General features: G+C 43.8%; 1 protein-coding gene across 1 annotated transcript in view; it reads right to left on the bottom strand.

Moving 5' to 3' along the window:
• dscaml1 (Down syndrome cell adhesion molecule like 1) overlaps nt 1-16,992 on the bottom strand; it is a 786,587-nt gene that overhangs the window by 236,644 nt on the left and 532,951 nt on the right. Inside the window, exon 13 of the mRNA XM_063038255.1 lies at nt 10,764-10,860. Coding sequence (XP_062894325.1) covers nt 10,764-10,860 — 97 coding nt within the window. The remainder of the gene's footprint in view (nt 1-10,763; nt 10,861-16,992) is intronic.

Genomic DNA, 16,992 nt, shown 5'->3' with positions numbered 1-16,992 from the left:
ATCAGGATCAAACTAATTAATTCGGATGAGTAGCTAAGTTTCTTTCAAAGAAATTGCTCTGGGATTTATAATCACAGACCCAATGCAATTTGTTTTCTACAAACTTTTATGCTGACACCCCATAGTGTTCAGCAGAGGTAAGGTTGAGGTAAGAACAATTAAAAACATTAGAAGATCAAGATCAATAGATTGTCTGTAGGCAAAAGTATAAAATGATGTAGAATAAAGTCATACAAATAGTGATTAGATACAGATCAGTCTAGTTGCAACTGAATGGCAGAGCTGATTTGAGAACTCAATGGCTGTTCCTGGTTTTGTGAATCAAGACTTTCTGATGTGTACTGTGAACACCTAAAACTGGAGAGAATAAATATGTGTCTTTGCTAGGTCAAGGCCATGAGCAGATTTTATTTTTTCTCGAATGAACTGCTAAAACACATTATCTGCAGGATGAACAATATCTACCTTGAACCAATCTCACACGGCACCAAGCCAGAACATGAGTAGAAAAGTCTCGGCTCATGGTCTCCAGAAAATGGAACCCATCAGCTCATCTCCTGAGGAGATGAGCAAAGCTACACACAAATAAATTATGAGCATAGAAGAAGCTTATTTAGTTACACTGTGGCTGACAAAATGCTTTTGGAGCCAACATCCCTGCAATAGACTTTAACAGTACATATGCACAGCCTAAATTTCACTGTCTTCTATCTGAGATTGAAGGAGAAAGTAATTTGTGAATAAGCCTTTCCACAATGCTTCTTCAGTTACTTCTATATTTTATTGGGAAATCAATAATTTAATATTGAAGAACATCATAAGCCTTATGCCCTTGAAAACTATACGTTGTGGATGAGTATTATTGATGCCCTTAAAACAGGAAATTGGAGTACCATGTAGCATGAGAATGAATATCATCTGTTAGCTCAGAGTACGAGAGGGCCATCACAAATTTCCTCTGGCTGAAAGGACAGGTTCAAAACTTCAAGGAACCTTTGGATGTAAACCTTTCTCCATTGTACACACTAAATGTGCAGCATTCAAATTATATACACACTGATCATGAACACAAGAGATTCTGCAGAGGCTGGAAATCTTGAGCAACACACACAAAATGCTGGAGAAACTTCGCAGGTTAGGCAGCATCTATATAAGGGAATATACAGTTGACATTTTGGCCAATGGTGAAAGGTCTCAGTCCAAAACGTTGACCATTTATTTCCCTTCATAGATGCTGCCTGACTTGCTGAGTTCCTCCAGCACTGCATGTAAATGCACATTGATCTCTGGTTCTGCAACTACTTTTGTTAACCTCCCTAGAACTATATTTCAGACACAAAGTCCAACATTTTTTAAGTGTTTATTATATACAATCAGGATCAGAATCAGATTTAATATCTGTCGTAAAATTTGTTAGCTTTACGGCAGCAGCGCAATGAAATACATGATAAATAAATATCGTGAAAAACTGAGTTACATTAAGTTTACATACGTTTATTAAATAGTTCATGGTGGCATCCGTTAGAACACAGAACATAGAATAGTACAGCACAGTACAGGCCCTTCGGCCCACAATGTTGTGCCGACCCTCAAACCCTGCCTCCCATATAACCCCCCACCTTAAATTCCTCCATATACCTGTCTAGTAGTCTCTTATTCACTAGTGTATCTGCTTCCACCACTGACTCAGGCAGTGCATTCCACAAGACCATGGTCTCCCGAGATCATGGATCTGCGTCTGGAAAGTCTTGCTTCAGCCTGTGTTAGAGCAGCGTCTGATGTGACTGTAGAGGCCCACACGGGAGTGACAGTCTCGGCTGCAGCAACTGCACTTGAAGGCGCTGTCCTCCAGTGTTGTCTTGGTGCTGTTTTCCCAACGAGTGTGCTTTTCTTCAGCAGCAAGCCTCAGCTTCTCTTCTCCTCTTTTTAAACCTCTGCATAGTTCCAGCCTCCAGTGAGAGCGATCGCTTGCGATGTCCTCCCACCTCTCGATGTTCATTTTCAGTGACTTCATGTCTCTCTTGCAAATGTCTTTGAAACGAAGATGGGGCCGCCCTTGTGCTCTCTTGGCGGAGGCCAGTTCCCCGTAAAGCAGGCCTTTCGGGATCCTCCTGTCTGACATGCGGCGTACATGGCCCAGCCAGCAGGGATGGCGTTGTTGGAGCAGGGTGAAGAGGCTGGGTATCTGGACGCAGGCCAGGACCTCATTGTTGGTGACTTGGTCAGTCCACGTGATGTCCAGGATGCATCTCAGGCTGCGAAGGTGGAAGGCGTTGAGACGCTGCTCTTGTCTGTAGTAGAGGCTCCAGGTCTCGCTGCCGTAAAACAGTGTGCTGAGGACGCAGGCCCAGTAGACTGCAACTGTCTACAAGAAGGGTCAGAGCCGTCTCTATTTCCTGAGGAGACTGAGGTCCTTTAACATCTGCCGGACGATACTGAGGATGTTCTACAAGTCTGCGGTGGCCAGTGTTATCATGTTTGCTGTTGTGTGCTGGGGCAGCAGGCTGAGGGTAGCAGACACCAACAGAATCAACAAACTTATTCGTAAGGCCGGTGATGTTGTGGGGATGGAACTGGACTCTCTCACGGTGGTGTCTGAAAAGAGGATGCTGTCCAAGTTGCATGCCATCTTGGTCAATGTCTCCCATCCACTACATAATGTACTGGGTGGGCACACGAGTACATTCAGCCAGAGACTCATTCCTCCGAGATGCAGCACAGAGCGTCATAGGAAGTCATTCCTGCCTGTGGCCATCAAACTTTACAACTCCTCCCTTGGAGGGTCAGACACCCTGAGTCAATAGGCTGGGTCCTGGACTTATTTCATAATTTACTGGCATAATTAACATATTACTATTTAACTATTTATGGTTCTATTACTATTTATTATTTATGGTGCAACTGTAATGAAAACCAATTTCCCCTGGGATCAATAAAGTACGACTATGACTAAGACTATGACTATGGTGTGCGTCATCAGCTTTCTGTTCTCCCAGACTCTCTTTGTCAGCCTGGCGAATGTTGAGGTTGCTCGTCCGATCCGTCTGTTGATCTCGCGGTCTAGGGAGAGGCTGTCCGTGATGGTGGAACCAAGGTATGTAAACTCGTGAACTACCTCCAGCTCATAGTTGTTGATGGTAATGGCAGGGGGGTGCTCAACGCCTTGGCCCAACACGTTGGTCTTCTTCAGGCTGATGGTCAAGCTGAAGTCCTGGCAGGCTCTTGAGAAGCTGTCCATGAGGCGTTGCAGTTGCTCTTCAGAGTGTGTTGCCAGTGCCACGTCGTCTGCGAACATGTCCCTGATGAGTACTTCAGGAACCTTGGTTTTCCCCCTCAGCCGGGACAGACTGAACAGCCTCCCATCCGATCTGGTGTGGAGGTAGACACCATCAGTTGACGTTCCAAAGGCGTGCTTCAGCATGACTGCAAAGAAGATGCCAAGCAGGGTGGGGGCAAGCACACAGCCCTGCTCCACACCACTGCAGATATTGAAGGCCTCCGAAGAAGAGCCATCGAACCGAACGACACCCTTCATGTCTGTGTGGAACGACTGAATTATTCTGAGGAGCCTCGGGGGACAACCAATCCTGGCGAGGATTTTGAACAGGCCGTCTCTGCTCACAAGGTCGAAGGCCTTCGTAAGGTCAATGAAAGTGATGTAGAATGGTTGTCTTTGCTCTCTGCATTTCTCTTGTAGCTGTCGAAGGGAGAAGATCATACCGATTGTGGAGCGTTCCGACCTGAAACCGCACTAAGACTCGGGATATACCCTTTCGGCTATTTTCTGCAGTCTGTTCAGGACCACGCGGGCGAAGACCTTCCCAACGATGCTCAGCAAGGAGATTCCCCTGTAGTTGTTACAGTCGCTTCTGTCCCCTTTGTTCTTATATACGGTGACAATGTTGTAGTCTCTCATGTCTTGCGGCACTGCTCCCTCTGTCCAGCACCGGCACAGTAGTTCATACAGGTGGTTTAGCAGGATGCCCTTTGCACATTTGAAGGCCTCTGGTGGAATGCCATCCAACCCCGGTGCCTTCCCAGTGGGCAGGCTGTCGATGGCTTTACTCAGCTCTTCGGCGGTTGGCAATGCATCAAGTTCCTCCATGACAGGCAGGCTTTCCACAGCGTCTGCGCACTGTCCGAGATGCTGTTTTCTCTGGAGAAGAGTTCAGAGTAATGCTCCACCCATCTCTCCATCTGCTTGCCTTTGTCATTGATGGTCTCGGCTGTCATGGTTTTCAATGGTGCTGTCTTGCTCTGGGTTGGCCCGATGGCTTTCTTGATCCCCTCGTACACTCCACGGATGTTGCCTGTGTCAAATGATGACTGAATGCTTTCGCATAGTTGTAGCCAGTAGTCATTTGCACAGCGCCTGGCTGTTTCCTGGGTGTTGCTTCTTGCTGTCCTTAGTGCTTGCAGTTTGCCTGGATGGGGTGGCGTTTGTGCTCTAGTAGTGCAACACGCTTCACCTCGATGACAGCGGTGAGCTTACTTGAGCTCGCTTCAAACCAGTCCTGTGTCTTGCCCCGTTTCTTCACAAAGGCCTTGAGTGCAGTGCTGTGGATAGTGTCCCTGAGAGAATCCCATCTCTGCTGAGCATCTCCTTCTGGTGGGTCTGCAAGGAGAGCATCCTCCAGTGACTTGATGAACTCCGCCGCTTTGTCTGGGTGTTGTGTCTTACTGGCATCGATGCGCTGCTTGCCTGGGGGCTTGGCATAGTGCATCTTCTTCGGCCGAAGTCTGATCTTGCAGCAAACCAGAGAGTGATCCGTGTCGCAGTCGGCACTCTGAAAGGAGCGAGTCATGAGCACGTTTCTCAGGTGACGGCGCCTTGTGATTATCAGGTCTAGCTGGTGCCAGTGTTTGGAGCGGGGATGTCACCAAGACACTTTGTGCTGAGCTTTGGTCTGGAAGTAGGTGTTGGTGACACACAATTCGTGGAGCATGCAAAGCTTGAGCAGTCATTGCCCGTTGTCATTCATGCTGCCAATCCCGTACCGCCCCAGGCCGCTTGGCCAGGAGTTGTGGTTGGCACCCACTCTGGCGTTGAAGTCGCCAAGTAGCAGCAACTGTTCCTGACTTGGGATCTCCTGTATCATCGTTGAGAGCTGGTCGTAGAACTTGTCCTTTGCGTCTTGTGTAGAGTAGAGGGTTGGGGCATAGACGCTGACAAGGTTGACAGACCCGTCGGATGTGTGGAGTCGAAGTGAGAAAATCCGCCCTGTCCCTTTCTCGCTAGGCTCTACCATCTTCAGCAGCGAGTTCTTCACAGCAAAGCCGATACCATGCTCTCTGGTCTTGTCTGAGCCCTTCCCCTGCCAGAAGAAGGTATAGTCTCTTTCACGTAGGGTTTCCGATTCTGCCAGACGTGTCTCTTGGAGCGTTGCGATGTCCACTTTGAGTCTCGACAGTTCATTGTTAATCACTGCTGTCTTGCGTGTGTCGTTGATCTCCCGAAGGTCATCTGATATACCAGTAGTCATGGTCCATATATTCCAGCATCCTAGTCTGCGTGCTGGCTTCTTTCTTTGTCTTCTAGTCGTGCTTGGTGCAGCGTTTACAGTCTGCGGTTCGGGCTACTTGTATCCCTAAGCCCCACGCACCCAGTGGAGCGGGCGGACTGTGACGGGACAGCCCCTAACTGGCTGGGGTCTGCCCTGCTTGAGGCGGGGGGTAACTGTCCAGTGAGACGCGACGGTCTCTCCCTCCGTCGAAAGCAACCCCTGGCGTCTTGCTCTACGCCAGCCGACCAGAGGCTTATAACTGGTAGACTGCTGCTTTCCGTGTTCTGCCGTCACGGTGAGGCGACGCTGGAGTGTCCTCTCCAGGGCACAGGCCTGGGCAAGGTTGTATGGAAGACATATGTTTATTAAATATTACATATGGTTATTAAATAGTTAAGTTACAGTAAAATAAGTAATGCAAAATAACAGAAATTTTAAAAAGTAGTGAGTTATTGTTCATGGATTGTCCATTTAGGAATGGCATGGCAGAGGGGAAGAAGCTGTTCCTGAATCGCTGAGTGTGTGCCTTCAGGCTTCTGTACCTCCTACCTGATGGTAACAGTGAGAAGAGGGTATGTCCTGGGTGCTGGAGGTCCTTAATGATGGATGTTACCTTCCTAATGCACCACTCCTTGAAGATGTCTTGGATACTATGGAGGCTGGTACCTGTGGTAGAGCTGACTAATTTTACAACTTCCTGCAACTTATTTTGATCTTGTGCAGTAGCCCCCCCCCCACCCCTCCCCATACCAGATGGTGATGCAGCCAGTCAGACTGCCCTCCACGGTACATTTATAGAAGTTTCTGAGTGCTTTAGTTGATGATCCAAATCTCTTCAAGCTCTTAATGAAATATAGCTGCTGTCTTGCCTTCTTTATAACTGGATCGATGCGTTAGGACCAGGTTAGATCCTCAGAGATCTTGACACTCAGAAACTTGAAGCTGCTCACTCTCTCCACTTCTGATCCCTCTGTGAGGATTGGTATGTGTTCCTTCGTCTTACCCTTCCTGAAGTCCACAATCAGCTCCTTCATCTTGCTGCAAGGTTGTTACTGCTACACCACTCAACTAGCTGGTACATTCTGCTCCTGTACGCCCTTGCGTTGCCACCTGAAATTCTGCCAACAATGGTTGTATCATCAGCAAATTTATGGATGCTGTTTGAGCTATGCTTAGCCGCACAGTTATGGGTGGAGAGAGATTAGAACACTGGGCTAAGCACACATCCCTGTGGCGCACCAGTGTTAACTGTCAGTGAGGTGGAGATGTTATTTTCAATCCATACAGATTGTGGTCTTCTGGTTAGGAAGTCGAGGATCCAGTTGCAGAGGGAGGTACAAAGGCTTAGATTCTGCAGCTTTATGATCAGGACTGTCAGAATGATGGTGTTAAATGCTGAGCTATGGTCAATGAACAGCATCCTGACATAGGTATTTGCATTGCCCAGGTGATCCAAGGTGATCCATTTACAAAGTAATAAATATAAAAATATTCTATATTTAAATATGATATATTTAAACTATATATTTAAATATCCATACCTAGTAAACTGAAATAGTATTACCTGAAATCTGCAAAGCTTTTTTAATGTCCTAAACAAAACTTTCCGAAAAAAATTACATTACAGCAATATGCATTGTGACATCCAACAGTTTGATACATTTGGTTAAAATCAAACGATTAAGTGTCAGAATGCAATTCACTTGGGCTTGCACAAAGCTAGCTTCATGCACTGAGGATCAGACATGCTTCTCACTTCACCAGCTCAATGAGAAATCTTTCTGAGGTAGAAATTAGGATCAGTTACACCTGGACCTCCTTTTATGCTCTGAGGGAGAAACTCATGAATGGCATTGGTTGTAAGCGTGTGTGTGTTGGCTGCTGATTACACACAAATCCAGTGATGTGCACAGCTAGCAGTTGATGGCCTCTCTCATGCTTGGCTTTGGTAATCAAAGGCAAATTCCTCCTCGTTTACCTCACTAACCTCATCAAATATGATGCAGCAGAAAACCCTGCTGTTAAAACACTGACTGAAATGCTGCAAGAATTGTAAGAAATATTTGACTTCATTTAGTAAGAACATAAAACATGGGATTAGAATGAGGCCATTCAGCCCACTGTGTCTGCTCCACCATTCCATCATGGCTGATTTATTATCCCTCTCACCCCATTCTCCTCCCTTCTCCCCATCATATTTGACTCCCTGACTAATCAAGAACCTAGCAACTTTAAGTATACCCAGTGACTTGGCCTCCACAGCCATTTGTGGAAATGAATTCTACAGATTCACCTCCCTCTGGCTAAAGAAATTTCTTCTCATCTCATCTCTGTTCTAAATGGATGTCCCTCTATTCTGAGGCTATGCTCTCTGGTCCGAGGCTCTCCCACTATAGGAAACATCCTCTCCACTTCCACTCTGTCTAGGCCTTTCAATATTTCATAGGTTTCAATGAAATACCTCTCATTCTTCTAAACTCCAGTGAGTACAGAGCTTCTCACAGGTTAATCCTTTCATTACTGGAGTCAATCTCGTGAATCTCCTCTGGATCCTCTCCAATGCCAGAACATCTTTTCTTACAAAGTAGATAAAGGGCCCAAAACTGCACACAGTACTCCAAGTGAGGTCTGACCAATGCCTCAGTATTACATTCTCGCTGTTGTATTCCAGTCCTCTAGAAATGAATACTGACATTACATTTACCTTCCTTACCACCAACTCAACCTGCAAGTTAACCTGCAAGGAATCCTGCTAAGTCCCTTTGCACCTCTGATTTTTTAAATTTTCTCCCTGTTTAGAAAATAGTGCATGACCATACACTTCGCTACACTGTATGCCATCTGCCACATCTTTGTCCATTCTCCCAATCTGTCCAAGGCCTTCTGCAGGCTTCCTTAACACTACTTGTCCCTTCACCCATCTTTGTATCAGTGGCAAACCTGGCCACAAAGCCATCAATTCTGTCATCCAAATCACTGATGTACAGTATAATGTGAAAAAAAGCGGTCCCAATACTGACCCTCTGTGGAGCACCACTAGTCACTGGAGCCAACTAGAAAAGGCCCCCTTTATTCCCACTCTGCCTCCTGCCAAGCAGCCAATCTTCTATTCATGCTCGTATCTTTCCTGTAATGCCATGGGCTCTTATCTTGTTAAGCAGCCTCAAGATCTGACCTTGTCAAAGGCCATCTGAAAATCCAAATAAACAACATCCGCTGACTCTCCTTTGTCTATCCTGTTTGTTATTTCCTTAAAGAAATCCAAAAAATTCGTCAGGCAGGATTTCCCCTTAAGGAAACATGCTGACTTTGGCCTACTTTATCATGTGCCTCCAAGTACCCTGAAATCCTCTCCTTAATAATCAATTCCAACATCTTCCTAACCACTGAAGTCAGCTTAATTGGCCTAAAATTTCCTTTCTTCTGCCTCCCTCACTTCTTAAAGAGTGGAGTGACATCTGTAATTTTCCAGTCCTCAGGAGGCATTCTGGGATCTAGTGATTCTTGAAAGATCATTACTAATGTCTCCACGATCTCTTCAGCCGCCTCTTTCAAAACCCTGTGGTGTCATCCATCTGGTCCAGATGACTTACATACCTTCAGACCTTCAGCTCCCCAAGCACCTTCTCCTTAGTAACAGCAACCACACTCACTTCTGCCCCTGACACTCGAGAATTTCTGGCATAGTACTAGTCTTTCACAGTGAAGACAGATGCTAAATACTTACTAGGTTCATCTGCTATTTTTTTGTCTGCAATTACTACCTCTCTAGTGTCATCTCCCAGTGGTCCAATGTCCACTCTCACCTCTCTTTTAAATTCCTACCCAAATTTCCAGACAAAGGAACTTCTGACTGGAGTGAGACACCTGCCTGTGTGTGTCAGGGGGTGGATGGACAGGAGGGTGGAAAAGAAGCTTGCTTTGTTGTTGTGTTGTTGTTGTTGCTTGTGTTGTTCTGCTGAACATTGTGGCAACAGAATGTGTGGCGATACTTGCGGGCAGCCCCCCAGCACATCCTTAGGATGGTTGTTAACGTAAACGATGCATTTCACTGTATGTTTCCATGTACATGTGATAAATAAAAGCATCTGAATATAAGAGTCTGAATCAAGTATGCCTGAAATAAAAGAGAAGAATGAGAGGTCTTTAATCTAAAATTAATCTAGACGGCTCCTGATAAGGACATTGATGACAGAACTGATGAGCAAGCAATAGCTGCCCTACCTAGTCCATCAGAACCTACCCAACAGTACACACTCAGTGGTCACATTATTCAATACCTCCAGTACTTAATAAAGTGGCCACTGAGTGTATGTTCATGGTCTTCTCTGCTGTAACCCATCCACTTCAAGGTTCGATGTCTTGTGCATTCAGAGAGGCTCTTATGAACATCAACGTTGTAACACGTGGCTATTTGAGTTACTGTCACCTTCCTGTCAGTTTGAACCAGTCTGGCCATTCACCTCTGACCTCTCTCATTAATAAGGTATTTTTGCCCAAGGAACTGTGATTGACTGGATGTTTTGTTTGTTTTTCACACCATTCTCTGTAAAACTTTAGAGACAGTTGTGTGTGAAAATCCCAGGAGATTATCAATCTCTGAGATACTCAAACCACCCTGTCTGGCACCGACAATCACTCCACTGTCAAAGTTACTTGGATCACATTTCTTCCTCATTCTGCTGTTTGGTCTGGACAACAACTGAGCCTCTTGAACATGTCTGCATGCCTTTATGCATTGAGTTGCTGCCACACAATTGGCTAATTAGGTGTACCTAATAAAGTGGCCACTGAGTGTAAAATACTATTAAAAACTAAGTGTAAGTAATGTTCCATTAAATTCCTACATCAAGTGAGAGATAAAGGTGCCCTTGATTATATTGGTTGCCAATTTTAATTTCATTATATTTATATGCAATTATCAGTCCTGATGTATTGCTGAACTCTGGATGGGGAAAGTTAATGAAAATGCTTGAGAGTTTGTACAGATAAGAAGTCTAGGTTTGGTTAAGGGCTTCAATAATACTCATCCAATACTTGTAGTCCCAAGAGCATAAAATTTATTGAGGTCTCCAATATTAAATTATTGATTTTTCAATAAAATAAAAATGTAACTGAAGAAACCTAACACTTTAGGCTACAATTGGGCCAGATCCCAGTGCTGAAAAAATGCAAATGTACCTTTCCCAATGTTATGAATATCAGGAGCAAACCCTAGATCAGAGGTGAACTGAATGAACAACATATCACATGGAATACCTTGAACCGTGAGTTGAATGAGTCCTCGATCCTCTCCGTAGGAATTGATTGCATGGCAAGAGAAGAAGCCAGAATCCCCTCGATCGGCAGGTATGATCTGCAAGAGACAGATGTGCAACAGGACATATGTTTAACATGCAGTAAAAGTTGGAATCCTCTGCTCCAGTGTTCAACTGAGCAACTAAAGGCAGCCCTGTTGAGTCGCTGAAACAGGTATTGAAGTACATCAATTATGAACAAAGTTTCCATTAATGGCAAATGCTCTGGATGTTACTGCAGAGAGTTGTAGACACAATTGTGGGCATGCTACTCTGGTGCCGGAAGCATGGCAACACTCGCAGGCTGCCCAGCACAATCCTTGCTGATAATGATTTCATGCAAATGGTGCATTTCACTGTATGTTTCAATGTACATATGACAAATAAAGTTCATCTTTAAAACTGTTGAACCACTGATGTCCTGTAAAGCATTGTGCCAACCCTGAGGTTTCTCTTTTCATATGCTAATTAAAATCTGAATCTGTCAAATCACCTCTCATAAATCAATCAAAGTTCAAAGTAAATTTGTTATCAAAGTACATGTATGTCACCATATACAACCCTGAGATTCATTTTCTTGTGAGCATCCATGATAAATATAGAGAAACAGAATCAATGAAAAACCACACGAGGCAGACAAGCAACCAATATGCAAAATTCAACAAAGTCTGCAAATACAAAAAAAATGTAAGTAATAATAATAAATAAATAAGTGATAAATATTGAGAGCATAAACTAAACAGTTCTTGAAAGTGAGTCCATTAGTTGTGGGAACATTTCAATGATGGGGTAAGTGAAGTTGAGTGATGCTACTCCCCTTGGTTCAAGAGCCTGATGGTTGAGGGGTAATAACTGTTTCTGAACCTGGTGGTGTGAGTCCTGAGGCTCCTTCCTGATGGCACCAGCAAGATCAGAGCATGTCCTGGATGGTGGGGGTCCTTGATGATGGATGCTGCTTTCCTGATTTGGAAATCCTAGCTTGGAAGCTTCAGTTTTTAACATAGCTTACTTTTGTGTTAGGAAAAAGCATTAAAAGATGAAGGAAATACAATGTGGATTCAACTGCAGTGAAAATTAAAAAAAAACTTACTAGAAATTTGACTCCAAGTCCCACTGGAACAAGAAGTTTAGGTGTAACTTGGAACTAGTGTAAATGCAGTAATGTTGGATTTACTGGTATTTTTTGAGGGTGAAGCAGAGTGCCAGATTTGTGTAGGGGGAGCTGGCAATTGTCTCATCTGGTTAGTGCCAAAGAGCAAGAAAACTTGGTTTTGTGTAAAATTTTAGCAAATGTAATATCTGCCCGAAGTTTCTCAATCTATTGCATGAGAAACCAGCACAGAACCATCTTGGATCTCTTGGACATCACCAACAACATTGTTCTCTGTTCTCTCCACCCCTTCACTTCTCTGCAACTCAAGCACATACTTTTCCCACTTCTCCAATTCGGATGAACGGTTATTGACTTTTTTTCTTGTTAACTTCCCATTCATGTTTCTCTCTCCACAGATGTTGTAAAATCTGCTGAATGCCTACAACTATACTAGTGGCCACCTTATCAGGTATAGATGAAAGTGCATAATAATGTGGCCACTGAATGTATTTCTGTGTGTTCGTGGTCTTATGCTGCTGTAGCCCATCCACTTCAAAGTTCAATGTGTTGTGCGTTCAGGCATACTCTTCTGCACACCACTGTTGTAACATGTGGTTACTTGAGTTACTGTTGTCATCCTGTCAGTTTGAACCGATCTGGTCATTCTCCTCTGACTTCTCTCGTTAACAAGGCATTTTCACCCACAGAACTGCTGCTCACTAGATGGTTTTTTTTTGTTTTTCACACCATTCTCTATAAAGACTGTTATATAGAAACGTAGAAAACATACAGCACAATACAGGCCCTTCGGCCCACAAAGCTGTGCCGAACATGTCCCTACCTTAGAACTACCTAGGCTTTACCCATAGCCCTCTATTTTTCTAAGCTCCATGTACCTATTCAGGGGCCTCTTAAAAGACCCTATCGTTTCCGCCTCCACCACCGCTGCTGGCAACCCATTCCACACACTCACAACTCTGCGTAAAAAACTTACCCCTGACATCTCCTCTGTACCTACTTCCAAGCACCTTAAAACTATGCCCTCTTGTGCTTGCCATTTCAGCCCTGGGAAAAAGGCCTCTGACTATCCACACGATCTATACCTCTCATCATCTTATACACCTCTATCAAGTCACATCTCATCCTCCGTCACTCCAAGGAGAAAAGGCCAAGTTCACTCAACCTATTCTCATAAGGCATGCTCCCCAATCCAAGCAACATCCTTGTAGATCTCCTCTGCACCCTTTCTATGGTCTCCATGTCCTTCCTGTAGTGAGGCGACCAGAACTGAGCACAGTACTCCAAGTGGGGTCTGACCAGGGTCCTGTATAGCTGCAACATTACCTCTCAGCTCTTAAACTCAATCCCACGATTGATGAAGGCCAATACACCGTATGCCTTCTTAACCACAGAGTCAGCAGCTTTGAGTGTCCTATGGAAATGTGCGGAAATCCCAGGAGATCATCTGCTTCTGAGATACTCAAACCACCCCATCTGACACCAACAATCATTCCACAGTGAAAGTAACGCAGATCATATTTCTTCCCCACTCTGATATTTCGTCTGAACAATTAAACCTTTTGACCATGTCTGCATGCTTTTAAGAATTGAGTGGCTGCCACGTGATTGGTTGATTAAATATTTGCATTAACAAGCAGGTGTGCAGATGTACCTAATAAAGTGGCCACTGAATATATTTTGGTATTGGAATTGGTTTATTATTATCACTGTACCAAGATACAGTGAAAAGCTCATCTTGAATACTGTTCATGCAGATCAAATCATTACACAGTGCATTGAAGTAGAATAAGTAAAACAATAACAATGCAGAATAAAGTGTAAAAGCTACCAAAAAGTGCAGTGCAAGTAGGCAATAAAGTGCAAGATAATAAAGAAGTAAATTGTGAGGTCACAAGTCAATCTTATTCGGGTCCATTCAAGAGCCTGCTAACAGTGGGATAGAAGCTGTTCTTGAGCCAGCTAGTACATGCTTTCAGGCTTTTGTATCTTCTGTCAAATGGGAGAGGGAAGAAGAGAGAATGGGAAAAAGTGCAGTGCAGTAAAATTATAATGTGCAAGATCGTAACAAGGTAGATTGTGAGGTCAAAAGTCCATCTTATTGAGGTCCATTCAAGAGTCTGCTAACAGCAGTACAGAAGTTGTCCTTGAGCCTGATAGTACATGCTTTTGGGCTTTTGTATTTGCTGCATGCATTTCTCTTTTTAATACTGAGCCAGGCACTTCACATTTAAATTACTGTTATCTTGATATTGTCCTTCAAACAAAACAGATCTAATTAACCATCATGTCAGAACAGAACTTTAGTTAGCATGTGCCTCGTCACCACACTAAGACGAACCCAACAGAAATGGCAGAATAAATGACCATAAGGCCAAAGAACATAGGAGCAGAATTAGGCAATTTGGTCCATCAAGTCTGCTCTGCCATCCCTTCCTCAGCTCCACTCCCCGTAGTCTTCGATGTCATGTCCAATCAAAAACCTATCAAGCTCTGCCTTAAATACACCCAACGACCTGGCCTCCACAGCTGTCTGTGGTAATAGATTCCACATATTCGCCTCCCTCTGGTTAAAGAAATTTCTCCGCATCTTTGTTTTAAGTGGACTCCCCTCTATCCTGAGGCTGTGCCGTCTTGACCTGGACTCTCCCCACCATGGGAAACATCTTTTCTACATCTACTCTGTCTAGGCCTTTCAACATTCAAAAAGTTTCAATGAGAACCCCCCTTCATCCTTCTGAATTCCAATGAATACAGACCCAAAGCAGTCAAATGCTGCTCGTATGATAACCCTTTCGTTCCCAGAATCATCCTTGTGAACCTGTTCTGAACCTTCTCCAATACCAGCACATCTTTTCTAAGATGAGGGGCCCAAAACTGTTCACAATACTCAAGGTGAGGCCTCGCCAGTGCCTTATAAAGACTCAGCATCACATCCCTGCTCTTGTAGTCTAGGCCTCTTGCAATTGCTTTCCTCACCACTGACTCTACCTGTAAGTCCCTATGTATCTTAGACTTTTGGATTTTCTCCCCATTTAGAAAATAGTCTGCACATTTATTTCTTCTACCAAAGTGCATGACCATGCATTTTCCAACATTGTATTTCATTTTCCACTTTCTTGCCCATTCCACTAATCTGTCTAATCCTTCTGCAGCCTACCTGTTTCCTCAACACTACCTGCCGCTCCAACAGTCTTCGTATCATCTGCAAAATTGGCAACAAAGCCATCTATTCCATCATCTAAATCATTTACATAAAGCACAAAAAGAAGTGGTCCCAACACTGACTACTGCAGAACACCACTAGTCACTGGCAGCCAACCAGAAAAGGATCCTTTCATTCCTACTCGCTGCCTGCTATCAATCAGCCAATCACGAGCCAAGCCAGTAACTTTCTTGTAATACCATGGACTCTTAACTTGATAAGCAGCCTCATGTGTGGCACCTTGTCAAAGGCTTTCTGAAAGTCCAAATATGCAATATACACTGCATCCCCTTTATCTATCCTACGTTAATCTCCTCAAAGAATTCCAACAGGTTCGTCAGGCAAGATTTTCCCTGAAGGAAACCATGCTGACTTTGTTCTATCTTGTCCTGTGTCACCAAGTACTCCATCACCTCATCCTTAACAATTGACTCCAACATCTTCCCAACCACTGAGGTCAGTCTAACTGGTCTATAATTTCCTTTCTGCTGTATTCCTCCTTTCTTAAAGAGTGGAGTGATATTTGCAATTTTTCAGTCCTCTGGCATCATGCCAGAATCCAATGATTTTTGAAAGATCATTAATAATGCCTCCACAATCTCTACCACTACCTCTTTCAGAACCCTAGGGTGCAATTCATCTGGTCCGGGTAACTATGTACCCTTAGGTCTTTCAGCTTTTTGAGCACATTCTCCCTTGTAATTGTAACTGCACTCACTTCTCTTCCCTTATACCCTTCAACATCTGGCATGCTACTTGTGTCTTCCACAGTGAAGATTAATGCAAAATGGATGGAAAAATGTATGGTGACAGTCCATCCCACCCACATAATTTTATATTTTGATAGTCATCTTTTAGCACAAGTTACAACCATTTTCTTCCACTCACATTATCACTTCTATTGGAGCCTTTCATTTCTCAATGTGAACCCACATTTTTATAGTTTATCACAGAGACTCATGCATAACAGTTCCTATACTTACTACTACTCCTGTTCCAACAAAACCATTCTTTGCGAAAGCAGAAGTATTTTCCTCACTGCTGCTTCAGGTTAGATTTGTGTGGACCATGGTGTTCCACGTAATCTCCATGAGCCTCAAGAGGGACCACTTTTAAGGTATTCTGCCTTGGAATTCTCATATTTCCATATGGCAGAGAAGGGAGCCATTCAGCCCATCTAGTCTACGCCGGCTATCAGAACACACTCATCTTCTCATTGCACCACTTCACCACTTACTTCCCACAACCTATTCTCACATACAAACCAATCAATCCCCATCCAATTCTTCAGTCACTCACCATGGGAAAAATTACTTTTGCTAATTAACCTAGCATTTTATGGTGTAGGAGAAAATTTAAGCACCCAGAGGACACCCACCAGTCACTGGGAGAACATGTGAGTGCAACGCCAGTGGTTAGGATTGAATCCTGGTTTCTGGAACTGTGAGATGCAATGTTATTCTGTTGTTCATGTTCCTACAGCATCGTTCCACCCATAAGACACCCTCAAATTTTGTAATTCATGTAATGCAGAAATCCCTCTGTCCTTTAGCACAGTTGTCATCCAGAACACTGGCAGAAATGAATACCTAATTTGGTTATAAACTTTTAAAGAAATTTACATAGAGAACCTTGCATACTTATTATGTCTCAAGGTTAAAACTATGCAACTTCATATCTTAAAATATAAATGTCAAGGTGGCTGTAAATGCTGAGATATGATCCCCTTTAAAATTATATAAAATAGATTTGATTTTAATAGGAGACTTGAAGCAAAACAGCATCAAAGATAGAGCATTTAAATTAAACATTTAATGTGATCAATTCTTCTTCAGTCAGAGACCCCCTTGCCCAACCTACCCTTCCTTTGGCTAA

This window comes from Mobula hypostoma, chromosome X2 (assembly GCF_963921235.1).
Source record: "Mobula hypostoma chromosome X2, sMobHyp1.1, whole genome shotgun sequence".
Classification (NCBI taxonomy): Eukaryota; Metazoa; Chordata; class Chondrichthyes; order Myliobatiformes; family Myliobatidae; genus Mobula; species Mobula hypostoma.
This window is presented reverse-complemented; position numbering and strand designations above follow the sequence as displayed.